The sequence below is a fragment of the Salvia splendens genome, chromosome 15 (assembly GCF_004379255.2).
Source record: "Salvia splendens isolate huo1 chromosome 15, SspV2, whole genome shotgun sequence".
NCBI classification, from domain to species: domain Eukaryota; kingdom Viridiplantae; phylum Streptophyta; class Magnoliopsida; order Lamiales; family Lamiaceae; genus Salvia; species Salvia splendens.
In genome coordinates this window covers 1,873,641-1,901,523 of record NC_056046.1, presented here as the reverse complement: position 1 = coordinate 1,901,523, position 27,883 = coordinate 1,873,641, and the positions used below count along the sequence as shown (strand labels likewise).

The 27,883-nt window shown below is 34.9% G+C and overlaps 3 protein-coding genes and 2 long non-coding RNA genes across 6 annotated transcripts; 1 reads left to right on the top strand and 4 right to left on the bottom strand.

Annotated features, from left to right (window-relative positions):
- Positions 1-493: 493 nt before the first annotated feature.
- LOC121769087 (DNA repair protein RadA-like) lies at positions 494-4,759 on the bottom strand. Its single transcript, XM_042165770.1, has 15 exons — positions 4,013-4,759; positions 3,840-3,895; positions 3,409-3,467; positions 3,227-3,283; positions 3,015-3,098; positions 2,716-2,823; positions 2,553-2,615; positions 2,361-2,441; positions 2,146-2,211; positions 1,899-2,054; positions 1,659-1,739; positions 1,474-1,512; positions 1,222-1,304; positions 1,044-1,116; positions 494-889 (listed from the first exon to the last, which is right to left on the bottom strand). Exons 1-15 carry the CDS (start codon positions 4,687-4,689, stop codon positions 713-715), a joined length of 1,860 nt encoding a protein of 619 aa, XP_042021704.1. The 5' UTR covers positions 4,690-4,759; the 3' UTR covers positions 494-712.
- A 2,897-nt stretch (positions 4,760-7,656) lies between these two features.
- LOC121768398 (protein CHUP1, chloroplastic-like) lies at positions 7,657-10,598 on the top strand. Of its 2 annotated transcripts, none has more exons than XM_042164897.1 (5): positions 7,657-7,858; positions 7,986-8,264; positions 8,358-8,401; positions 8,742-9,485; positions 9,589-10,598. In XM_042164897.1, exons 2-5 carry the CDS (start codon positions 8,105-8,107, stop codon positions 10,441-10,443), a joined length of 1,803 nt encoding a protein of 600 aa, XP_042020831.1. In that variant the 5' UTR covers positions 7,657-7,858; positions 7,986-8,104; the 3' UTR covers positions 10,444-10,598. The 2 variants fall into 2 exon arrangements, with proteins under 2 accessions (XP_042020831.1, XP_042020830.1); XM_042164896.1 differs by having other exon boundaries at positions 8,739-9,485.
- Positions 10,599-10,945: 347 nt separating this feature from the next.
- On the bottom strand, positions 10,946-12,846 carry LOC121768399 (GDSL esterase/lipase APG-like). The gene is made up of 5 exons (XM_042164898.1): positions 12,531-12,846; positions 12,010-12,140; positions 11,695-11,928; positions 11,357-11,612; positions 10,946-11,284 (listed from the first exon to the last, which is right to left on the bottom strand). Exons 1-5 carry the CDS (start codon positions 12,757-12,759, stop codon positions 11,091-11,093), a joined length of 1,044 nt encoding a protein of 347 aa, XP_042020832.1. The 5' UTR covers positions 12,760-12,846; the 3' UTR covers positions 10,946-11,090.
- Positions 12,847-16,701: 3,855 nt separating this feature from the next.
- Positions 16,702-17,422, bottom strand: LOC121767866. The gene is made up of 2 exons (XR_006043220.1): positions 17,156-17,422; positions 16,702-17,047 (listed from the first exon to the last, which is right to left on the bottom strand). It is a non-coding gene; the product is annotated as an uncharacterized LOC121767866 (long non-coding RNA).
- Positions 17,423-18,899: 1,477 nt separating this feature from the next.
- Positions 18,900-19,549, bottom strand: LOC121767932. Its single transcript, XR_006043243.1, has 2 exons — positions 19,371-19,549; positions 18,900-19,207 (listed from the first exon to the last, which is right to left on the bottom strand). It is a non-coding gene; the product is annotated as an uncharacterized LOC121767932 (long non-coding RNA).
- Positions 19,550-27,883: the final 8,334 nt, after the last annotated feature.

Here is a 27,883-nt window from a genome sequence, read left to right as displayed (position 1 = left end):
ATATGATGTTGCAGACTACCACGAAATTCATGTGGAACTTAGTAATTTCAGTAACAGTAATCCCTCCATTCTACAATAATTTCATTAACAGAAATTCATGTGGAACTTAGTAATTTCATTAACCGTAATCCCTAAACCCTAATCCCTCCCTTCTACAATAAAAGTCCAATTTAGTTATGATATGAATTTTAAAAAATGTAAAAAGAAATAAGTTAAATAAGTTAGTGGAATGTGAATCCTACTTACATATATCGGTTTTATAATCGGTTTTATAATAAAATGTGAATGGAATGAATTAGTGAAATATGGGACCTGAATATCATTTATAGTAAAAAAATAAAATATGAGTCTTATTATGGAACAGAAATGATAAAATATGAGAGAGTATTTCTTTTTTATTTGAAAAGATTTGGTATGCGTCAGCGTCATTAAAGGTTGTAGTAGTTATTTTAATTTAAGTATTCTGTTTGCTTCTTTCGAAGTTTGAAAATGATACGCTCCTGATTTATATGTTTAAATTAATTAACTTCTTTTAAAGTTTATTACTCTCATTTACACTTCATCACTATCATTCAAAAATGAGTTGACGATACAACCAGGCATGCCTTCAATTGTTATCAATCATCCAAAATAAAAAAATTCTAGAAAATACACGGTGAATGTCTGTAATATATATTCACACAAAATTTACAGACCAAGATAATTTCCTTCATCAGTTACTAGTGAAAACAGAGTTAATCATCTCCTTCAGATTATTACATCCCACAATCTCCATCGCCTCCTGCCCTCCCTGCATCTCCGACAGCGAATTTGCTGCAAGCTTCGGGACGATACACTTCGTATATCCCAGCTTCGCCACCGTGCTTACTCGTTTCTCCAATTGCGCTACCTATGGTTGTCACCGCACAATGTCACCACATTTAGCATACTTAAAACTAACAAATTGGACGAAACGATGAAGGGCATCTATTACTAACAAATGAATAATTCAACCGACAATGAAATGGCCATATTTTGAAACGAGACGAATAAATTTGACATACCATACGAAGTTCACCGCCGAGACCAACTTCTGCAATGAATGCTATGCCGCGTGGTATGGGGGATTCTAAGAAGCTGAAGAAAGATAACGGTAGTGATTAAACATCAAAATACAAGAAGATGAAACCAAACTAGTTCATCAGAGAACAACTAAAGTCAGATTGTTACTAAAAACCATGCCTGCTGCAAATTGCGGCTGCTATTGCTAGATCACCAGCGGTCTCCGTCAGGCTAACTCCACTGACGACGTTAAGAAAGATGCCCTACCAAGAAAAAAGGATGTTAGAAACAGTTATTTGAGACTGACGTGTGAGCAAATATTAAACACCAATTCAATTTATCAGAAGGGGTAAAGACTAAAGAAAAACTACTTCGGGTGCAGAAATACGAACAATCACAATTTAAAGCTGGAATTAGTGTAAAGATCATTACATTCTCTTGTAGCTTAAGTCCAGCTTGCTTGATAATAACCTGCACAAAGAGTACATGTTGAGACCATTCACATGCTACTCTAAAGAAATTCTACTGTCCACTTAGAAATTTAAGTCAATTTCTTGAAACAGATCGAGCACAAGGTAGAGTTCAATTCAGAAAGCTTAATAGACCGCAACACTCACGGAAATAATCATGTCAGCCCTGCTACCTTGAACACCATTGACATGCCGCACAACTGAAGAGCTGCCGGCTACACAAAGTGCCTATAGGAATATAACCACATTTAAGGAGTATGAATAGTCTGTATTGGCAAGTTTTGTATATTTTCACAGTCCAGTTCAGTCAGTTATACATAAACCTATCAAATCTAGATAGAAATCCAGATTAACTGTGCAACGTATAAGATTGAAAAGAAACATTGCCTGAACTTCAATGAGAAATGCTCGAGACCCATCCATAATTACCGCTACAGCCAGCCCAGCTAGGTAGTCTGAATCAGAGTGCGGATCAGCTAAAAACATCTCGCTGGGATTCATAATTCCTTGAAGGCCTGACTGTGACATTTTGAAAACTCCAAGCTGAAATAAAATCACCATTATGTTGTTAAAAACTGTTAGATAGTCACTAGTATTTGTCAAACGATGATTTGTGACATATATCATGGAATACCTCTTCGGTGGAGCCAAACCGATTCTTCACTGATCGAAGTAGCCGATGTGATGAACACTTCTCCCCCTGGAAACATCCATTAGCAGTATGATTATATAATGAATATTTCAATACATTTGTCCTCCAAAGAACTGTTTTAATACACAATACACTATAGACCAACCAAATTTAATTAGACTACTAAGAGGATAAGGAAGAGTTGTCAAGGTACCAACTTCCAAATATAAAACTACATCCACGATGTGCTCCAGCACACGAGGTCCAGCTATATCTCCGGTTTTGGTCACATGACCAATCTACATTAAGAATAAAAAATAACAACATTACAATCCCTAGAAGTGTCTATCATAACAAAATTAAAATGTTTAAGCAGTAAGGTTCAAAAAGTATTATAGCATTGAATCTACCAAAAGCACGGGGATGTTTGTCTTCTTAGCAAACCTTTGTAAGGCTGCAGTGCACTCTTTAACCTGTCATATGTCAAACTCAATATTACAAAATAATAGTATGTGAACATTAAGTTCTGCTGATTAGCGAGCAAGATGCCAATCCATTAATAAGTATGTGGACCTGCACATCGCCTCCAGAACTTCCTGTCACTCCATTTAAGTAGACTGTCTGAATAGAATCAATAACTAAAGCCTTTGGAGAAAGACGCTGAGCCTGTTCTAGAATATCCTGTTGAAGAATGCAGCACAAAATGGACAATAAGGCATAATGAACTAATGATATTTGAAGTATATAATGATATGATAATACTGCGGGTATTATTATTGGTTATTTGAACAACTTAACACAAAATAATATGCAACATCACCAGTCATAGTTATTACAAGCATGGGTCAATGAAGCAAGAAAAATAGATTTACTTCGACATCAGTACTTGAGTGCAAAAAAAGTGCTTCAGTCTCAATAGAAAGACGGTCAGCTCTGTTCCCAATTTGCTCAACACTCTGCAACCAAAAGGAGTTAGTGTTAATAATCACTGTTTCACATCCCGAAATTGTCTAGCGAGCATATCCCAAATCTCTGTAACAAAGCAAAATTCAAGGCCCATGAAGGAAACAATCTGAAGGCACACCTCTTCCCCAGATACATATATAACTCGTCCAATCTGTTCTGCTATCAACGCAGCAACCTTCATTGTAAAAATAAAATGAGATCAAAATTCTATTTCAGTATTATTAGCTAACAAGATTCCTTAAAAGTGGTGTTGTGTTATCAGAGGGAACAAGGAACACCACCAACAAACACCATTTATACCTGTAACAATAATGTGCTTTTACCGACACCAGGATCTCCACCTACTAATACTAGAGAACCTGTATGAAAAAAAAAGTAAAAACCACAACATGCAAAAATGCTACTAAATCACAAGTAAAGAAAATACACAGCATGTGAAAAATCATCCAAAATTGAGATGATGACCCGAGTGGTATACAAACACCCAACTTTTTCCATGCTAAATATCTAATTTTTACAAGTCAACATTATATAATACAAGATCACATCTTTTACTGATCAAATCAGTCAGTCTTGTTTTATCCAAGTTTAACCAATTTGGTAACAATTCGCTGGATTGAAGTTGTTAACTTTTTCAACTAAGGGTTGGCTAGAAGAGCTACTACATTAATGAAAATATCGCTTCGTAATTCACTGTGAATAAAAACGTGAGTGAACAGAGAATCGAAAACCTGGGACTAAACCACCACCAAGCACCCTCTCTACTTCATCCCCAAATTCACCATGCCTGCTTAGAAGAAAAAAGCACACAACTAAAAAAAAACACTACGGACTAAATAAACAATGTACATTTGCTACAATTGAACAATTATACACAACAACTATTCATCTCATTGTAACTCACAGAGGAATTCGCCAATTCGAATTATCAACCCGGTCATAAACATCAGTCAGCTTCACAGGCGCGGCCTCCCTTGGAACCCATGACCTTACGGCATTATCCGACACCCGCACACCGGTGACCTTCTGGCCCGCACTCCCGGTGGTGAACCGCTTCATCGTGCCGACTTCCCCGCACTGCTTGCACGTGCCCCACCACTGCCCATCCGAGTACCCGCAGCTCGAGCACACATGAACACTCCGGCTCTTCTTCTTCTTAATGCCGCTGCTCCTAACACTACTGCTTCCAGTCACATCCCCGTAGACTCTGCTTCCGACTTCCGCAATCGGTTTAATTTCAGCCTTCGCGCCACCGGATTCGGGCTCCTTAGCGCCGAATCGCTCTCGTTTGGTGACGAGGCTGCCGGTGGCGGGATCGTAGACAGTCTGAACGGCGGGGGTTTGCTGAGGAGTTGAGCCGGCGGGAGGTGGAGGCGGACTGTGAAGGGCGGACCAGCCGTAGGTGGTGGGCTCATCGGCGGCGGCGGTGGTGGAGGAAAAGTGACGTTGGGGAGTGGAGTGGTATTTTTTTGGGGATTGAGGGTAATTTGGGGATATGCAGCAGGTGATGATGGGATTAGGGTTTCGGATTGAGATAAATCGGAGGGTTCGGTGGAGATGGAGCGATCGGAGTGTAATCATTTCGAAAATTAAAGAGGAAATTTCAGCAGTCAGTGGAGTTCAATTTAGGGATTAGGGTTTATAAAGGGGTTTTTTCTTAGATTAATTATTGCCCGCGAAAATTCGAAACTTCAACAGTTTTATACCCAATTACTAGTAGAAAATTAATAAAAAAACTTTAGTCTTTCCATCAAATGTTTATAACTTTCAGCCTATTCCAGAAAATATCTTGTTATATAGGAGTTTTATTTATGCATGTATAATAATAGCAAAAAACAAGAGATTAATATTTTGTACACCTAATTTTCATTTTTTTTGGCTTTGAAATCGAGAAAACTTTCTCAAATACATTAAGAGCATCCACAGTGGGACGCACGATGGCACGCCCGATGCGTGCCATCGTCCGCGGAGCCATCGTCCGCCCCATTGTGGGTGCCCGTCATCGTCTGCGTCCTACGCCCATGCCCGATGCATCGTCCGCGCCATTGTGGGCTCGACGGACGATGGGCGCGGACGATAGGCCATCGTCCGCGTCATCGGACGCCCCATTGCGGGATCGGCGGACGATGGTCGCGGACGATGCCACATGTTTTTTTTTTGTTTTTTTCCTAATTAAACCTCGTTTCTCATTCACTTGTTCATACGAACATCTCGCCTCTCTCGTTTCGCTCCTCTCTCACATTTCTACCTATCTCACATACCAAAATGAACCACGACGATGACACCACTAGTTCTAGCTCATCGGAGTCGAGTAGTTAACTATTCAAATTATATATGAAATGAAGTTTTTTCCCAATTTTTTGTTATTTAAATATTCAAATGAAATAAAATGCATAGGGAGCGTCTTAGGGCGCCCCATTGCAGGTGGGAGGGTAGGAGGATAAAACTGCTGACGTGGCGCGCAATAGGGCGCCCCGGATGCTCTAAGATGGAGATGTTTTCTAAAATATGCTAAATATCGAGGACATAATCAATTTTTATAAAAACGCTGAAAGTTGAAATTTATAGAAAAATCCAAATATGGAAATGTTTTTAAAATTATGGAGTATTAAAAATTTGAAATACCCCATAAGACATTATTAACTCTATTTTATATATCAACCAACAAATGACTACAAAAAATTTTGAGTTTAGAATGGGCTTTCCAATTTGAATATAACATGTTAAAAAACTGCACCCATTAAAAAAATTGAGTGGGCTTACCAAGAATTCTGCCAAAATAAGATTTGGGCCTTATTAATCTTAAATACTTATAATTTTAGGGTTATACGAAAACAAATGTACTACTACAAAAGTACTTTTTGGGTCTCTATCCCGACCAAACTTTTTTTAAAATTTTTTTGTATAATTTTCAAATTTATCAAATTTTGTTGTATAAATGATCTTGCTCTGAGATAAGTCACTTAAAAGTATTTTTCAAATGATATTTAACATAGATTCTACCCAATTTTTCTGTATTCTCCCCTATTCAAATTGTTTTGAATTTCATGGCAGCTTCTGGAAATAAGATTTTAGGTTGTCAAACATGTGAACTAACCTCACCCTCCATTACTATGGTGCAATTAATTGAGATTGGACCATTGTATTTTTATGGTTAAAATTGGTGTAATCTTGTTGGTTTTGCTTAATGCACGTGGCCACTTATACTTCTCTATTTCTTATGCATATTTATTGATCGGATCCTGCCACAACTAATTAATAAGTATTTATTACAAAAAATATTAGTTATAAACTAATACTCCACTTATTAAACTAGTATTAGTTATATACTAATAATAAGTTGGTTAACTTTTCTTGCATTGCGTCGAATTTTATATGTCGGTAAGGTAATTGCTATGAATAATCATTGAATTATGGAAATGGCTAAAAAGGCTAGAAGAATGAGATCTATTATGGCTAGAAAGGCTAGAATAATGAGATCTCAGAGAGTGATTTTAGTGACAAATCACGAAGGTTATCTAACAATATTTTTTAGGCAAATGCAAGGTTGAGTCAGTATACACGTTTAAAAATTTGGTGATATTACTAATAATTACACATATATGCATTAATATGACGATATGGATAATTAAACAACATCGTTTTAAACCTAAGAAACAAAAAGAAAAAGAACAAAAAATCTTCTCTCTTTTTTATGGCCCAATAAATTTAAATTTAAATGTCATATCACGGAGAATCCAAACCTAAGATATTTAGTTTCGGACATTAATCTCTGTATTACTTGACCAAATCTCACACATAAAATCATAAAATCATCTCTTTCTAACCTACACTTCTCCCCGTCCATGTTGCTACTTCGCATTGCCTCATGCACACTTTTTCTTCCATCTATGAACTCAGGGACGAAGTCAGGAATTCTATATAGATGAGGCAAAAATACATATAAAGATATTTTAAGAATTATAGAAGGGGCATACATAGAGGATATTTCAAAAAATTTAAAAATTACTAATCAAAATAGTATAAATAATTTTTTTCAGCTGGGGCAATTGCCCCTTGTGATGCTCATATGGATCCGTCCCTGTATGAACTCACCTTGATTTTTCAAAATCGGATAAGATGAGACAATTATAAATATTTGAAACGACGTTATTGTTTATTTGAATTTTGAAATGTGGATCAGAAATAACTATTTTCATAAATTGATAGGCAATTAATTATAATATATACTAAAAGATTATCACCACGATTAATCAGTTATTGATTCAAAATGTTTAATAATTTTGTAGGCAATTAATTATAATACTCCATAAAAGATTATCAACACAATTAATTAGTTATTGATTCAAAACGTTTAATTAAATTAACTGATAATTTCCTCTTCCCATCAAGTTTCAATTTTTCAAGTTGCGTGGGACATTTTTGAAACTTTATGATTTGTTGCTTAAATGCGACATAAGACAAATATTTGATGGCAATGTCTTCTTAAATAAAACAGAAAGTCTGCACAAATAAAAATAATAATTATAAAAGACACCTAAAGCAGAATATTTAAAATTTAAGCTTGCTCCCACGCAACTGTTTCTTCAACTTTATTGCTGCAGCTGCAATTAAATGAACGCCAAATCACCAAACGAATAATCCCATTTCAGAAAACTGAAAAAGCAAATTCATTTCAAAATAGCGCAGCTCAATTCCATTCAAAAACTGCTCAAGCATCCGATGCAGAAGCAGATTTCTTGGTCAATCAGTAAGTTCTCCTTTTTCGCATCTTTTTAGGGAATTCTTTAATTGAAGAAGAAGGGTGTTTTTGGGTTGAGATTCTCTGCTTTTTTTCAAATGGGTTTTTGATAAAGTTTTGTTTTTTAATGTTTCAGATGGAAGATGAAGAAGAAGAGGGGTTTAGGTTATGCTGGGCGTGATCTTCTTTGTGTATTTGTTGTCTGTTCTTGTGTGTGTCTGAAACATACTAAGTTTGAATTTTTGTTGTCTGAAAATGGCTGTGAAAGGTAAAAGGGATGGTCCCATAAGCCCTGTGCTTTTCAAATTTGGTGTTGCTTTGGCCTTTTCCCTTGGTGGGTTTGTCTTTACTTTTCTCAGAAGCAAAAGAATTATGCTTCCTAAACCAAAACCAAAGTCTTCACCCCCTTCTCCAGGTTATAAATCTTTCTTGTGTTCAGTTAATAATTCTTGAATTTATTTTGTAGGGGAGGACTGAATTTTGTTTGATTTATATATGTCATATATAGGTAAGGCTGATTCAGATGTTGGGGCTGATCACCCTCCTTTGAAGGTATGCTCAATCTTTTTATGTTGTTGCAATTAATTGTGTATTTATTAGTTTCAATATGGTTTGGATTGTAATTTTGTGATGTGTGAATTAGTCAGCTAGTATTCTCATTGATGTGAGTTGAATCTCGTTTTCTAATTGCTTGTTGTAATTGCTGTATTAGCTATATTTGTATGTTTTGATTTGGCTCTTTGGTTGTGGTAATGAAGTGTCCAACTTCTTTGATGTGTTATGTAATATTGTGTGGAGTAATTAATTGCAATATCATGTCATTCCCTTGTATAGTTGATTGGGATATGGAGTAACTGCTTTCTAATTTAAGTACAAATTTTCCTTTTAGAAGTTAAAAATCCCAAGAGTCTCTTCTCGGAATTCTATGAGTGACCTCTCCTCCAGCGAGGGTAGGAGCGTTGGAGACAGAGATGGGTTTCTCTTCCACGAGCTGGATCAGCTCGTAAAAGAATATGACATGGAAACGGATGATGCTTCCCGGAGGAAGAGTGGACTGTCTTTAGAACCCAACGTCGAACTAATTGAGGAAGATGAGAGAGAGCTCGTTAGCCTAAGGAGTAAGGTTCAAATTCTCGAAGAAAGGGAGAAGATCCTCGAGAATCAGCTGCTCGAGTACTATGGCCTTAAAGAACAGGAAAGTGCAGTCTTGGAGCTTCAAAACCGGCTTAGAGTGCACAACATGGAGGCTAAGCTCTATAACATTAAGTTCGAGTCCTTGCAGTCGGATAACAAGAAATTGCAGGCTAAAGTGGCTGATTATGAAAAGGTCGTTGCAGAGCTTGAATCTGCGCAAGCCAAGATAACACTGCTGAGGAAGAAGCTTAGGTTCGAAGCTGAACAGAACAAGGAGCAGATCTTGAGGCTTCAAGAAAGAGTAATGAAGCTGCAGGACGAGGACTCGAAGGCCGTTGAAGAAGATTCGGAAACACAGTCGCGGGAAAGGAACCATCGTTTGGAAGAGGAGTTAGAGGAGACGAAGAGGTATAATCAGAGCTTGAAGCTCGAAAATTTGGAGTTGGCTCAGAAAATAGAGAGCCTACAAATACTTGCTAAATCTACTTTAGATGATAAAGAGGTAAATTTTTGTTTACAGTATTCTGATTTGATTTATTATCATTTTATCACTAGATTATGAAATTTCTAAATGGATTTCTTGGGATGTTTCATCTTTCAACCAGGTTCAAGCACTTAAAGAAGAGAGTCAGATTCTAAGACGACGAAACGAAGATTTCAGGAAGGAAATCGACCAGCTCCAAGCTGACCGGTGCACAGATGTTGAGGAGCTCGTCTACCTCCGATGGATCAATGCCTGTCTCCGCTATGAGCTGAGAAATTATCAGCCCGGCCCGGATGAAACCATAGCTAGGGATCTCAGCAAGACGCTAAGCCCCAAGTCGGAAGAAAAGGCGAAGAAACTCATCCTTGCATATGCAAATAGGGAAGGCACTGGATGCAAGGATCCGGACATTGAGGAATTTTATCACGATGACTGGTCCATATCCCAGAACTCGTATCTCACAGACTCTGGTGACCCCGATGATCTCCCCATCGACAACTTGCACGACAGCAAAGCAAGTCACCGGAACAAAAAGAGAGTCTTCACCAAGCTGTTGAAGCTGCTCCGAGGAAAAGACAACGACCATCGTGTTCAGACAACACCGGCCTCACTTAGGCAGAGAGCTGCATCTGTGGACGACGCTCTGAGTAGAACAGACGGTGATGGTTTCACTAAGACAGCAACAACCTCATCCGGTGCTTCGTCCAGACAATCTTTCGACCTGCAGAGATCCTATTCGCAAGGTCAGAAGAGTGCCACAGCAGAAAGCTCTCGAAGAATGAGTGAAGATAGTTCTCTGAGTATATTCAGAAGCTTCGACACAATAGCTGGATACGATGACTCCCCGTCTTCTGCCTCTCAGCCTGGTCAGGAAGCTCAAAGTGCTGCAAAAACTGAACTGGTGAAATATGCCAAGGCATTGAAGGATTCTCGTCCTAGACCTCGACGAAGATCAGTCACTTTTGGTTCCTTTTAATCACTTTTTTTTTCTTCTTTTTATTCCAACCTCATATATTACATTGGAGAGAAAGGTTAAGGTCTTACTTGTAGTTGAGTGATTCACTAATAGTTTGTAAAATGTGAAATGTGTTTGAAAATCAATATATAGGTATTGAAGATGCATTTGTGGTATATGTGAATTTCCCTAATTTATGTTCATGGTTCCATCTTGCAAGAACTTGGAATTATTTTCCTGATGCTCGTATCCATTTCGTCTCCGAGGAATTTTGCTGATATTCAATAATCTATGGCTATTAACTGCCTTGTCCGTATCATTCAGAAACCGGGATCTGCCAGCCTGAAGGTCTCGACCACGATGGCCACAAATGCACACTGAGACGCTGTGCCAAAAAAGGTTTGATGCTTTACAATGTATACCTGTTGATATCTTAGAACATCAAATTGCTTTAGTGATACATGATCTGATGCTTCTTTACTGTGATGCAAACTGCTAAGGTTTGAAACAGAACAAAACAGAGTAAAACAGAGCTATTAACATAGTCTTCGATTTTCGATATACGTGTCCAGTTTCAGTACAATATTTGATGATTGAGTAGCTTACAGACTTTGCAATGAAGCTGTAAAATCTTGTACTATTGTAAGAAGACAGACAGTATGGTACTATCAACCAATGAGAGAGATTCCGGAGATGATGAGACTATCGGCAAGAACTTGGTTTGCAGCTTGAGAGGGATGAACACTGTCCCAAAACACATACTCGGTCGCATTGCTGCATGTCCCCGACTTCTGATTGCACAGAACAAACGTCGTCTCCACAGTCCCCGTCCCACAACAGCCTTTGGTCGCCTCCACGAAGCCTAAACAAAAAACACAGAAGAAGAGAACTCATTTGGTCTGTAAACCCCACAGTAGTTATGTGAGAAATATACCATATTTCTTCGGATTGGCGACAAGGTCGTAGATGGGCTTGAAGATATCAAAGATGACGATCTTCAACCCGGGGAGCTGATTCTGGAGCTGAGAAGCAGCTGCATTGATCTTCTTGTTGAACTGCTGAGCATCGGTGTTGAAGCTCGAGACACATCCGCGTTCATGCTGCCCGAATATGGTTCTTGCCAGAGGAAGGCAGCCTGTTGGTGCGAGTGAAGTAGCTCCGATTCTTCTTGCTCCAAGTCCGTACAAGCTCTGTCCCAGAACATCGCGTAAATGTGAAACTCTATCCATTGAAGCTATTGAACACGGTGAATCACTGAAACGATGAATTCACCTTGACGAAGTTGGAGAAGATGCTGATGAGGTAGGACGAGTACTCATCGACGGTGTAGTGTTTGTTGAGGAAAGGGTTGATGTAGTAGTTTTGCAGGAAGTCGCTGTTGCCAGCGCCGATGAGGTATAGCGTCTCTTTGATGATCGATGACGCGTTTTCACTCCCGGCTACGCTTGCTAGCTTGGTTTGGTACTCCTTGAAATACTGCAGCTGCTGCGACAACGGAATCACGTGCTGCAACGATAGGACAGAGTCGAATATTTACCCGTATTAGCAAGCAGGAATGCTTTTAGCAAGTAAAGATTCGATTTTTACGCTTAGTGCAGCCGTGCTGTCGTCGTATCCGGAGCCAGCAGAGGCGAAGTTGGCTCCGACGAGAAGATTCTTCCCCGACGCCTGAGGGCTGAGATACGCCGGCGCGTAGGTCGTGAATCCCAAAGTCTCAGCTGTGAGCAAGTAAGTAGACACGATTAGAGATGTCGGCTGTGAGCAAGTAAGTAGACACGATTAGAGATGTCGTCAGTTCAAGAACCGCCGGTTCGAGTTTTAAAAGAATTGGAGCCATAACTGACCCAGAAAAAAATGATATGACAGAGGTTCCGGTTCAAAATCGCCGGTTTTTTTTCTTTCTTTTTTCGTAATTTTCACAGTTTTCCACATTTTTCCTCAATCCCTAGTTTTTGGCTAAAATCGATGGTTAACCGCTGCTTGTTACGGTTCCAAAAATTTTTGGAACCTTAACATAACGGATAGATTCAATATTCGGGTAGTATTCGTTATATTTTGGAACCGTAACATAACGGATAGATTCAATATTCGGGTAGTATTCGTTATACCAGTAATATCAGTAGCCAATTTTCCGTTGCAGAATCTTCCAGTAGGTTCCTGGTTGGAGAAATCCTGGCCGTAGGGAGGGTGGTTGGCCTTAAACACGGTTTGAAGGTAGTCGTTGTTTCCGACATCAACCGTGGAATCTCCAAACGTCACGATAGCCGGAACTAACTGAGAGTTTGCATAGCTGCACAATGCAGCTACAACTAATGTGTAAGCTAAAAAAGCTTCCATTTTTTCCCTCTTCTTTCAAATGTAGTCTTTCATTAGCATCGAAGAAGATGGAATTTATATGTGCTTGAGCTGTGATCGCCATTAATGAGTGGCTCAAAAGGTAGTTCTGCAGCATTGAAGGCGATGATGCAACGCAATAAATATATCACCATTTCTTCCACCTTGTGAGTAGGGATGTATCTTAATTAGACAAAATTAAATAAATTGAGTTTCTTTATTTTTTTTGGTGATAGTTATCAAGCTGAAATATCTTAGCAGAGAAGTGGTTGGGACAGAAAATGCATTAGTTATGTGTTGTAATAATGTTTTGCATGTGATTGGGTTTTTTGGACAACTGTGTGTCTGTCTTTACTCTTCTTGTAATTTATTTTCTGCCAAACAAGTGTATTGAGTTATGGGTTGATGAATTTGTTTGATGGGTGAAAATTTGGCATGTGATGCAAGACATGGTGCAAAAGTCTAGTATTGCCAAATATCAATGTGGTGATGTGGTCATGTGATGGAGTTAGAGATATGGATGAATTGTTGTTCGGGCCTCGGTTCGATAAAAGCTCGTTTACCGAGGTTCGCAGAGGTTAGAGCATTGCATTTGTAATGTGGTGGTCCATGGGCCGGGCATAGTTTGTTTTGGGTGAGGTTGTATCTATCAGTACTCAAGATATTGAAACAAAAAATTGTTATGATTTGTTTTGGTAGTAGGTGCTTGTACTTATGTACAATGATACAACTAAGTTACTAATATTACCTATGTATGGTTTTTAAATTTTTAAATTTAAATTTTAAAAGACATACAGATACAGTACTTATTTAAAATGATAATCACGTGCCTTTAAATAGTAATGTGATTTGGTTCACTACTTTAAAAACCTAATTAGTCCATGTGTACTAAAGGTGGGGAGATGAACTACTCCATCCATTTTTATTAATTTCCCCAAATTGCCAAATTATGCATATTAAGAATTTTTTTTGTAATCTTAGAAATTATCATAATAAATACACATATATAGCTAGCTAAGTATCAAATTTTAATAATATTAAATAATGATAAGATGAGAAGAATGCCATAGTTATGCTCTCCATTTGAAATAAAACACCTACTTGGGAACAAGAAAAAAATTAAATAGGACACTTAGTTAAAAAAACGACAGTAGTTTTTGTATAAATGATTGTAGTTTAGCCTTGTAAGTGTTTGTGTGATTTGGAATAATTGTAGAAGAGGGTTGAGTTAATTAGGGATTTTAATTCTATTGACTTAATCTTATTTGCAGGTAATTTATTAGTGAAAAGAACTATTGAGATGAGTGTGGGCTATAAATTAGAAGATATGTTAATGGGATAGGTTCTTATTTGATTTGACCTAGGAGGTATTAGTTAATTGAGTTCTGAGTAGGCAATTAGAGTTTTTGTATAAGGACTTCACACCAAGTACAAGCTATATTTAGTAACTACCTATTGAATATTAAGATGTAGTTAACAATACAAAATGACATATTCATGGAATAAAATTTGTTGGGTTGGACAAAGTGAAAAGGTAGCTAATGTAAGAAGGTTGAGACGGTCATCCCTGACGATATATGATAGATAAAAAACATAAATGAATTCTAATCTTAAAAAGGTTGGGTCGAAGAGGTGCCGCATCGTGGTGTCAACAACAATTCTAAATGTCAAATTTAATTGATCTTCCAACCCTTATGTTTTCAATTTTCCTCAAATTTATATAGTATATTTAAAATGGAAATAAAAATAATTGGAAATCGAACATAATTACTCAACTTGTTTATAATATCGGCTTCCAAATATAATGTGCAAAATCCTATGAAATAAATTGTTGTATCCATTATCACTAAAAATCGTTGACGCAAGAAATAAAGGTTATTAAATTATCAAACTTAATAATTACTACATTTCAGATAAACATTTTTTACATCCTTAAAAAAAGAAATAAATTAATATGCGTGTTATCAAAACAGAGGAAGTCTTAATCAAATGGCACTTGTGACTTGTCATTCCCTTATTTAATTATCTATGTATTTAAATCAATCTTTTTCATATTATGGCCTTGTCTAACCACTTTTGGTGGCAATAATTAAGTACCACAAAAATTTATTATTTAATATATAATAAATTTCTAACACTAAATATTCATTGATATATTACAAGATCGATATATTCCATGATATTAGAATATAATTTAGTCATATAGTACAAATAAATCTCTAACGCTATATTTATTTACGTGTATTTATTTTTTATGTTTTACAAAATGTGACAACACCGTTACGTTCATTAATTTATTTTTGGACGCATTACCACCGTTCTCTAATCATTCGTTTGATTCAATTTATTCTTAATTGTAATCGGTCACCTTGTTTTTATCACCAAACTTGATAAAAAATAGGAGCAGAAAAATTCAGATGGTGACATAATCAATGCAAAAAAATGTCAACGATACATTAAATTTTCTTACATTCAATAGGTCGAAGAAGAAAAGGAAATAGTAATTGAATAGATTCGGATAAAGTTTTCTCTCTCTATATGTGTTGTTTGTTTCCGGTTTTTGCCCATCCAGATGAATGCAAGATATTTTTCAGATACAAAAAATAATGGATTACTTGTTCAATCTATCATGACTATGTCTAGTGCAAATTTATCATTGACATCTCTAATTCATACTAGTATTTCATTATTTTTAACTTGTCAATTCTGATTAAATCTTTTAAACTTGCATCAATTTTTTATTATTGGAATTCAATTTTAACAAAATTGTGACACGGGTGTTTCGGTATTAGTATCATTCTTTTTTCAAAATTAAGTTATAAGTATATACTGCAAAATATCACTCCAAATATTTTATTTTTAGTTTTAATGTTTGGAATTGATTATCTAAAAATGAATTGATTAAATTTACGAGTTAAAAAGAGTGAGATATAATGCGTAAATTGAAAAACTAAGGTAATTTAAATTGATGTAACTATTAAACAAATAAAATTGAGAAATTTCAAAATTTATGATAAAATCAATAGTAATATATATTTGATCATTAACCCTAAAAATAGTACTCCCTCCGCCCCAACTAAGTTGAGTCGTATTCCTTTAACTTACACCAATCACTCTTACTTTATTCCATCACTTACTTGGCTCTCTCTTTATCTTTCTTACTTATTCCTCTCTTTTAATCCTCAACATAATTTCTTGATCTTCGTGTCTAAAAGTTTTGACTCAACTTAGTTGGGACAAAAGAAGTACTATTTATGTACATTTTTTAATACCTTAGATCATTAAAGGTATTGTTTCATATAAAAAATGGAAAAATGAGTTTGGGTTTGCAGTAAAATTGAAAAACTTTTAAAAAATTGAGATTTAATGTATAATTAGAGATATTTTTACTTTTTAGTGTAAGTAAAGAGCTTCAAACAAATGGCGCTATCACCATTAAGGCATTAGCTAATTAAATTAGTTATGGAATTATGCCTAACTTTCGTCGGTGGATTTAAGTACTCTGTCGTTTGTAATTAACTAAAGGTGGGCACCTCTCAGTTTAGTGCGATTTAATTTTTGTCTGTATTTAATTAACCAATGATTGATATTTTCTCCCCATTATATGTAATAATCTAACCAACTAAACATTACTAATATAAATTCCAATACTAATTTAATCTTAGAAATAATCTAACTACCTAACTAATCAAACGATATAAATTTAATACTACTATATTTAATCTTAAACACAATAATATAAAATCCAATACTAATTTAATCTTAGAAATAATCTAACTATTTAATCTTAAAAACGACACAACTTGATTTATGTATGCATATCATTATTATCTTGTCTACGAAATCGAACACCACGTCTCAACCAAAAACCACCACCAATGCATTTATGGAATATGTATCCATTTTGATTGATAACTGAAATTTAGTAAAAATCATAAACACGCGTACCAGACTAATCAAATAAACTCATTAAAAAGAAGTTTAGGAGATAATACATTATTAGTCTTAACCGCGAAGATTGAAAGAAGAAGCAGAACATAACATACATAAACAAGAAGATTTTTCGTAATCTTTAGATGCTGATGCTCAGATTTCGAAGCTCCAAATTGTTGTAATTATTTATCACGTCCAAAATCGAAAATCCCCCACTACTTTAGAGCTTATCATGGAAAGCCATTGTTAGTCTTAACCCCAGAGGGTGAAGAAGAAGCACAACAACGGCAGCACATTCCCGGCGGTGGAGGCTCACAGCATAAACAAGCCGGACACCTAGGAATCTTCGCAAGCACCTCTGCAATATTAATATACATAAATAAAATAAAATTAAGAAAAAAATAATCAATTCGATGTTTTTCATTTCTATTTCTAGGCTTTGGAGAGAAGATGATCAAATTTGTACCAGTAAATCGAGCTGCGTCGGCGGCTGGGAAAATCGGTGTTAAGATGAAGACAAAGACGAAGAGGAGAAGTGCCACCTTCACGGATTTCAGAGGGTTGCTTATTGCCATGACAAAATTAGATGAAAAACTAAATCACAAGTGATTTGACTTTGATAGAGGGTTTAGGAATCTATTGAGAAAATAATGTTTGGTTGATCAATAAAAGTCAAAAAGAACATGCGGTGTTGTCCGATTGTGAGGAAGTCAAACTACGCGTTGAATTTTTGGTGCTTGGAATTAATTGGTTAGTTGGATTACTGCAATTCAACTTGGCATAATTTATAGATATATTGTGAAGTGTTGAAAAAAAGACTAATTCTCTCGAAAGCATTTTATGAATTGAGTTGCAATTTGTGCGAAAATATTGGTTAATTTGTGTTGTAATAATTGTTTAGGTAGATCAAATATGAGTCAAATTAACGAAATTGAGTATTGCTGCTAAATTTGAGTTTAGCATTTTCTAAGATACTATTGTTTTTTTTGCTATAAAATAAATAAGTACAGCTTATAAAACATTTTTTATGGATCTAAGAAACAAAACTTGTGGAATTAGACATAGTGAAAAAGATCATCGTCGTCCTCGCAATACATAATTAGTCGGCAGCGGATAACGGACGAGTAACATGTGTATTAAGTCATTTGTATTGTGAATATTTATCGATATCAAGCTTGTATTTTATTTTTAATTAAGAGGATAACATAAACAAAGTGGGCATACGATGGGCATCGAAAGCAACTCTGTGTTATGCAAATTAAATAGTATAAAAATACTAATAAATAAATATCACTATGCATATAAATAAAGATAAATAATTGATTTTGTCACGTCATTCACATTTCAACAAAAAATTCTCAAGATGTCCACGAGAACATGCAGTTTAGTTATCTAGTTCAGTGTTGAAATTTGGATGAGTAAATGTTCGATTTTGTCAGTAGCTGAGCAAAAGTGTCACGACTTTAAGATAATTGCAAAAAAAATATCTATTTAACTTAAAATGTTCCGTGGAATTTTTTTTTCAGATAATTTTCAATCAAAAATTGAAACGTTTTGCGATTCATGTAATTAATTAAGGTTAAGACATTTTTTTAGTAAAATGCTAATGTGATAATTAGACAAAATCGATTATTTGCTGTAAAGAAACAAAAAATTGTCGAATTGAGATATTTACCAGCTGTAAATCGAGCTGCATCACTAGTTGGCAAGATGGGAGATAAAACGACGACGGAGAGGAAGATAATCACCACGAATGACTTCAAAATATTATGTGCCATAGAAAATTAGTTTAAAATTACTGTATAATTAAAAACTGTAATATATGCCTGCTTCTTTGGGAGGCTAGAAGGGTGTATTTATATGCATAGTTGAAGAAATTATTGCTATAATAATTGTAATTAGTAATAAATTTTCCAATGATGTCCACGAAAATAAGCAGTTACGTTTAATTAGTTGAATATTAGTTGAAACTTGAATGTGGAGTTTTGGATATCTTTCTAGCTTGCGTTGATTAATTAAATATTTCAACGTGGATTAATTTAACTGGACTTCAAGGAAGAAAAATTGATCACTTCTATTATTTATAAAATAGTAATAAATACTTTCAATTTCATCTAATCTATTCTCTTATCCTTCTTTTTACAAAATTTTCAAATAATGCAATGATATCGAGTTTCCTCTCAATTCAAATGAACACCAACAACTTGCAATTTAAGTAATGCTACGAAATTGGAAAATAGATTGATTCACTCATAGTACATACAAACTCCTCTCGATTAATTAACAGGGATTCATCGAAAGCACATAGAAGGATCATATTCCGAAAATAGCCAACAAGATTAGTTGTCTTTGTTGTTCTTCGAATTCGTATTGTTTTTAGCCCCGTCGAGGGCGGACCGAGGAACGATAGCCGGCTCTGTTGAAGGCGGAGTAGCAATAGCTGCGAACTTCCGTCAAAATCCTACACAAACCACTCCTCGATTTCTCCACAGTGATCGAGGTTCTGCGGTATGAGATTCTGCATGCACCAACACTTTGACTATACTTATATAGATAAGATATGATCACCACCAAGTCAATATAGGACACGATTTAAGAGATTTTAACGGTAGCAATAATTAAAAAGAAGTAGTATAACAAGAATAAATAGAAAATTAATGCATGTCAATCAATTACATTACCTATATCCGCGGGCTATCCACCTCGAAGGCCTTGTACGGATCACCGATTCAGTCACAGTCCTCACCCGGTTCGAGTATCCTGTTTTGGACCCCGTTTTAGTCCCAGCCACCATTCGGCTCGCCTTCCCTCTACTGGTCCCTGCTTTATTCAACATATCGATAATTTATGAGGAAATGCACTGGCTATTTATTTAGGAAAAGCACTGACTATTTAGGAGCTCTAGAAGATTATAATATCTTTGAATGGAACTACTACCGTTTGAGTCTATTTTTACTATTATTTTTCGTTGTTTAAACGTCAAATCCCGCCAAATAAACGGACAAATTTACCCTTTATATGCCATTATGGATTAATAATTTAAGGTATAGTCTCACTCTAGACCCAACCACTACAAATTTTAATTTCTATTTATATTTTCATTAACGTACGTAACTCTGGGAAAACGAAAAAAATCCAAACATCAAGAGTCTTGGTCTTTAATTGCAATTTCTTAGTTTTTACTATTTTGTTAATGAGACTAAGCTTTCGATCGCACCTACTACATGCAGCTAGTGGTCGAAGTTAGGACTTACTAATTGTTATTGCAAGAGATAAGTGCACGACTTAATAATATTCTCCTAATCAGTGACTAACCCAACCACCATCAAATATTAATCTTAGCAGCCATAATTGAATTTCGTAATCTATCCTACGTGATCGCTATTCTAGAGAAAATTTGTATCTTTTATTATAAGAAGAAAAATTACTATTGGAGGTAGATTCTTCAGAACTATTCACTCAAAAAAAAGTACCCCCAGGCAGTTATGTTTTTAATTTTTACAACATGTTTTTAATTTTTACACACATAAGCACCACGTTATGAGATTGGCTAGAATTTTAAGGATGTATGCAAAAAATATTTGGCTACTGAAACGTATCATGTTGTAATTTTTCGCCATATATGGGACACAATTAAAAATAATAATAAAATTATGATATAATTGACCATTTTAAAAGTTACGGGATTGGCTATAATTTAGTCAAACTGATACTTTTTGGACAATTTGCCTAAATGATAAACCGTACTAATAACAGTATAATGGCCAGATTGTGAAACAATTTCATATTGTACTACATTAGTAGTGCGGCCTGTAAGCCATATTTCTATGCTTTAATGATTTCGATAATGAAATCTAATTCTAGATTTGAATTAATTCAACCATAACATTTATACTATAAAGTGGAGATAAAATCACCAACCTCCATCCATGCTTTCTTCATTTGATGTAGAGGTTGAATCCACCATTTGATGTTTATTCTGTCTTTCGACTGAAATCTCTAATTGATGTTATCCCCTCTTTGACCTCAAGCCTTTAATGATTCTTTTGATGGATAAAGAATCAAGACCGAAAATATATATGTGAATACGCAATACAACTATTTTTGCGTATTCGTGTATTCCTTTTCTATATGTATGCAAAACAAACTTTAGTGCATGTATTTTACCATCATGCATGTGTTTTTCATATATAATGAAATATTGAAAATCGTGTGTGTATATATAGACATCACCACGGCATTCCTCAAAAGGACGTGTCTCTTTAATTTGCTAAACAAATGAATAGACACACCTTTTCAATTATGGAAGTTACTAAAGGAATTAACCACTTCCATAATCCTAATTAACTGCCACTTAACCAACTTTATTTGCACCATATAATTTGAATTCACGTCACACATATAGTATATATGTACAATCATTACTTTATTATATATATACATATAATAAGATCTTTCGTACATATATATATATATATATTAATGAACCATTCATATATACTTATATATAATTATGATATATAATATCATAATATACTTATTTCAGAGGTAAGAGCGGAGGGTTATCAATACACCCGATTCTAATTCTTTAATCGAAACCGATCCATCAAGGTATCATCTATTATATTAGAATCTATAACATTTAATATGAACTTGATCCTTATAATTAAACCGATAGACACATAGGTCATATAAGAATATAAATATTCTTACATTCTCCCACTTGACCTTTGTGTCGTCTTGACAGTTTAATAACCATAATGCGCACTTTTATATCAAGTTCAACATATACTTTAAATACCGTGATAAAATTAGAATCAGTCGAATCATGGCGGTCACACATCATTAAGCGACATGATCCCTTCCATGTATCACAAACTAATTCTAACTTTATATTGTCCTTTCATTGAGATGATCCTTTATTCTCAATGTATCATATGTTATCCAAAACCATAATGTATACATACTATAATGATAACATATTTAATAAACAGAAACACAACTTTAATTGAATTCCAAGTGTCTTACACCTTATGAGCACAATATAATTCACGTAGCAAGGCTTTCTCTATAATACCCATATGTTTTTCATGGCCAATAAACATTTGGGTGATAATCCTTTATTTAACGGATCCGCTCTAATTATATTTGTCCTTATATGCTCAACAGACACTTTATGTTTCTGTACTTCTTCCTTTACAGACAAGTACTTCAACTTTATATGTTAATCACCTTTCATGTACTTATCTTCCTTTGTGAAGAAGATATTTGCGAAATTATCCCATACATTCTCAGCAGCTTGGCTATAATGTTAACAATCCCAAGTCCCAAGATTAAATTTCGCAATAACTTTTCACGAACCTTGACCTCAAAGCATGTCAAAATTCAACTTTCATAGTGGAAATAGCAATGACAAACTATTTTCCACTTTTCCATAATATTGCTCCCACGACTTAAAGGAACAAATAGCCAAACATCAATTTTCTACCATTGACGCATTCGGCACAGTCTGAATCTGAATATCCAATGACTTTTATGTCATCGGATCCCCTTTTCATAAGCATGTTCTCTTTGGTGCCTTGCAAGTACCTGAGGACTTTCATTGCAGCTTTCCAGTGATCCTTTCGGGATTACTTTGATATCGACCCAACATACCAACAATAATGTAATATTCGGTCGCCTACATGTTTGAACATAGTTCAAACTCCCAACCACTGATGCATATGGAATTCTTTCCATTTCTTTACGCTCCAATTCTATTTTAAGACATTGTCTCCTTTCTGAATTTGAGTTTTCTTTATAGAGCAATTTTTCATTCTATATCTCTCCAAATTTTATTGATATATCATTTATGAGACAAATTCAACAATCCTTGCGATCTAACTTAAAATATTTCTATTTCGATCACATAAGATGTCTCACTCATATCTTCATTTCAAAATCCTTATGCTCCAATTCACTTTTAAGACATTTCATATTACCGAACTTGTCTCCCTTCTGAATTGGAGCAATCCTTATAGAGAGATATTATTTGTTAAGATCATGTAACATACCCATGTCACTTGCAACAAGCAAAATATTATCAACATAAAAGACTTACTTATAAACTTGCTCCCACTGATTTTTACATAGATACATCGATCAATAATGGTCTCTACAAATCATATGACGCAATGGTATAATTAAACTTTCAAATACCATTTGCAGGAAGCTTATTTTTAGTCCGTATATTGACTTACTCAGCTTACACACTAATTTTCCTTTTCAAGTGATCAAGAATCCTTCAGGTTGGTTCGTATCTATTTTCTCTATAATTTCCTCCATTCATAAAGGTGATTTTCTCATCCATTTTGATTAAGCTCGAGATCATGATGAGCTTACCTAGCCAAATTAATTCTTTAAGAATTGTCACTTTTCATGGCTTGTTAGAATGAGTGAATATTTACCACGCCTTATGTCACATTCACTTTTAATAGTGTAAACCATAATCATTTGAAACGATATATTTTCCTTACTAATCGCCTCAATATTTATTGTGGATCACTATTCTCTTCTTGAATCGTGACAAGTTCATTTACTTCATTTTTGGTTAGTGGGTTTTACACATCATCATGTTGTTCTATTGTGGCTATTGACTGTGATACAATAAAAACAACAACCTTAGGCGCAATAACTTGTGGATGAAACTTGTTATGGACTTTTGAATATCCACCTTTCTGGTTTCACCACTCCCACTAGTTTTCAACATTTTCAATGAACCTAGCATTTCCCGCATTCTCGTACTATGGTTAGAATAATAAATGTGTACCCCTTCGATTTTCTGGATAGCCAATAAATAATTTGCTGACAATCCTTGAACCAAGAATCTTTTCATGTGGATCATATATAACATTACTTATGCTCGACAACCTCAAATACGAATATGTCTTAAGCTAAGTTCCCTTTCCATCCACAGTTCAAAATTAGTTTTAGGAACTGTCTTACTAGGAACATGATTAAGCATATAAGTAGTCTTTAAAGCATAAATCCACAATAAACAGGGTAAAATACAACAACTTAACATAAATCTAACCATTTTTCTTAAAGTACGATTCCACCTTTCCGTTTTAGAGTATTAGGCATTGTATATCATGCACAAATGCCTCTACTTCGAGTAACTTTACAAATACATAAACTCTACAACTTTATCCGATCTCACAACTTTAACTTTTCCATCTAACTGTCATCCATCTTGTCAACGAATACCTTTAGGATATTCACTGACTTGGATCTTTCATGCAGTAGACATTTATTCTATAATATGAGTAATCGTCAATAAAGATGATAGAAGTATTTCTTACCAACCCAAGAAGGAGTATCAAAAAACCACATTTATAGTATGTATTAACATAATAAGCTGAGTGCTTCACGTGGCTGATTTCCTTATAATGTGTTTAGTTTGCTTCCCTTTAATGCAATCTATACACATATCTTAGGATGCTAAATTCCAATTTTGAGGAAAACTTTCATACTGTACCAACCTCATAATCCTTTATTTGGAAATAGAACCTAATCTTTAGCCACAAGAACGCCAAACTTTTACTTGACGAAAAAACATTTAACGCATATTAAATAAGGATTCAGAAAACTTTGCATCAAGATTGTATCTATTAAGTGAATCAAATAATGTACCATTACCATCATAGTAATCATTTCGGTACGATGTAGATACACCATATCCAATCTTGTTATTAAAACTTAAGTTATCCAATCTACTTACGAAAACAAGAGTTATAGCATATTCAGGCTCATAGAGATAATCTTTAAGATCTAAATGACATTCGATGTCTAAGATCAATCTGTAAGTCTCAATGCCTCTATTCAATGCTTTCGCCATGTTTTCCATGAACAAATATTGTTCAACTCCTTTTATAAATTGGATTGAACTGAATCGATGTTTAATATGAGACATATGAAATATAGCACCAAAACTTAACCACCAAGTATCACTAGGCTTTTCGATATGATATAAATCAAAGTAAACAAAACCGTTATGTTTAATTTTCTTATCGAACAAGCCTTCCTTTTCCGAAAAAAACTTTCAAGAAGTGTTCTATTTACTTGCAAATGAAATACTTCTTTTCCTTATGGATTTACTTTTCCGTACCCTTCAGAAAAGGTTAATCCTTCCTCTTTTTTTTTTTTTTTCCTTTCTTTCTTACTTGGTTTTCTTTACTGGTGCCAACACCTCCAAGAACTATGAGATTCGTAATTTTATAATTTATCTTCTTTAATCTCCCTTCCTTTTAAACTAACATAGCCTTTGATTCTTTAAACGTCCCATTTATCTTTAATGGTGTAATAATTCACCTGGAACTGGCTAAATTCAACATGTAGGGAGTTCATGATAAATTTGGGCTGAGATTTGCTCAAGAACCTCCATTCTCAAGGTCTTTAACTTTACTGCCAAGCAAAACATGTTTGTCACATGATCGTAATTTGCTGAGACCAGTCAAACTTCTTTGTAGTCAGCTCATGCATTATGCTTCCTACAATTGACTTATCAGCCAAACCCGATTGAAAATACTCTTTAATTTTCTTAATGAATTCCCTTGCATTTCTGTCATGGGCAAAGATGACTTTAAATTTTCTGCCATCATCATTCTCATAAGGGTCAACCTGTTTGATCACTCTCAAGTCTCACATTGAGATTTTTATTTACAGAGTGATATCTATAATGGTTGAGGATTACTCTTCCGTTAGTATGACATGGTCCAATATCTTTACACCCAGCGTTAGCCGGATCTATTCAGACCATTCTCCATAATTTTGCCCATTAATTTAATGACAGAGTTAGCATATGCATACATATTTTATAAAGCTGCAACATTTATACATGCTTATCTATACGTGCTTGAGATCTTTAACACAGATTCATAAACAGTAATAAAACTTTAAATAACATGCATTCAAGTAACCTTTGGGTAATACTTAAGCACATGTACTTTCAGCGATGCTAAATATATACTTTAACAATTAATCAAACTAAACATATATCAAATAAGCATGTTGCCTTTGGGTGTACATACTAAATGACACATGAATAAATGATTAATCCACTTCGTATTTATTAACTATATACAATGATCCACCTTTGGGTGATCTCCTAGCATATAGATAATAAAATAATTGATCAATCAAACTCTTATGTCATTTATAGCATCCCTATAATCATGATCAATTAATCATCATTTATCATTTTTAATAAATAAATGCAATATAACAAGACCACTTTGGTGATAAACAAGTTATATATTATTTAAATATTAAAATCTTTAATGGGTAGAATATCCTTATATTGTTTTTAACATTTCATAAAACAATTACCCAACACACAAGCGGAAGCATATTAACCAAAATCGAAAAATCCAAGGCCATTCAAATTTCGATTTTGAAATCACATAAATGGTGAATTAACCAAATCTAGATTGGCTCTGATACCAACTGTAAGCCATATTTCTATGCTTTAATGATTTCGATAATGAAATCTAATTCTAGATTTGAATTAATTCAACCATAACATTTATACTATAAAGTGGAGATAAAATCACCAACCTCCATCCATAATTTCTTCATTTGATGTAGAGGTTGAATCCACCATTTGATGTTTATTCTGTCTTTCGACTGAAATCTCTAATTGATGTTATCCCCTCTTTGACCTCAAGCCTTTAATGATTCTTTTGATGGATAAAGAATCAAGACCGAAAATATATATGTGAATACGCAATACAACTATTTTTGCGTATTCGTGTATTCCTTTTCTATATGTATGCAAAACAAACTTTAGTGCATGTATTTTACCATCATGCATGTGTTTTTCATATATCATGAAATATTGAAAATCGTGTGTGTATATAGACATCACCACGGCATTCCTCAAAAGGACGTGTCTCTTTAATTTGCTAAACAAATGAATAGACACACCTTTTCAATTATGGAAGTTACTAAAGAAATTAACCACTTCCATAATCCTAATTAACTGCCACTTAACCAACTTTATTTGCACCATATAATTTGAATTCACGTCACACATATAGTATATATGTACAATCATTACTTTATTATATATATACATATAATAAGATCTTTCATACATATATATATATATATATATATATTAATGAACCATTCATATATACTTATATATAATTATGATATATAATATCATAATATACTTATTTCAGAGGTAAGAGCGGAGGGTTATCAATACACCCGATTCTAATTCTTTAATCGAAACCGATCCATCAAGGTATCATCTATTATATTAGAATCTATAACATTTAATATGAACTTGATCCTTATAATTAAACCGATAGACACATAGGTCATATAAGAATATAAATATTCTTACACGGCCACCAATACTACTAGGTGGTATTCGGTTTTCTAGATAAAATAATACTCTCTCCGTCCCAAGGTAGATGTCACACTTTCCTTTTTAGTTTGTCCTACAAAAGATATCACATTTCTTTTTTTAGAAAAAGTTCTCTCTCACATCAATTATAAAATTATATTTTCTCTCATCACTTAACACACAAAATAACATCTCTTAAAATCTCGTGCCATCTCCCAAGTGTGACATCTACCTTGGAACGTTATATGAGCTTGGTAACCTCATCCATCTGGATAAACTCGAGACGTTGAATCTGTTCTTCGTGCCATCTTCGCGAATGGAGCGTGTGTCGAGGGTGCTAGGTTCGGTGTGCCCCTAAGGATCAAGAAGCTGACTCTTGGGGGGTGTGGGATTTCTTGGGAAGAAATGAGGGGAATGATAGGTTCTTTGGTGAATCTTGAGGTGCTCAAATTGGAGTATTCGAGTGTTGTGGGTGAGGAGTGGGAGGCTGTGGAAGGGGACTTCCCTATGCTGAAATTCTTGCTCATGGAGAGGCTTGATCTCAGGTGTTGGATGGCTGAGGGTGTGTATTTCCCGAGCCTCGAGCAATGCCTAATCATAAGGCATTGCTCGAAGCTCGAGGGTATCCCTTGTGGTGTTGGAGAAATACCAACGCTTGAAGTGATCGAGGTGGATCATTGCACGCCCTTGGCCGCAGAGTCCCAACAGCAGCCCGGATGTCGAGCAGAGCCCAGCCAAGCAAGAGACGTCAACAGCCCGAGAACCGCATCCCACCAAATCCGAAGATATCGTCACAAGATA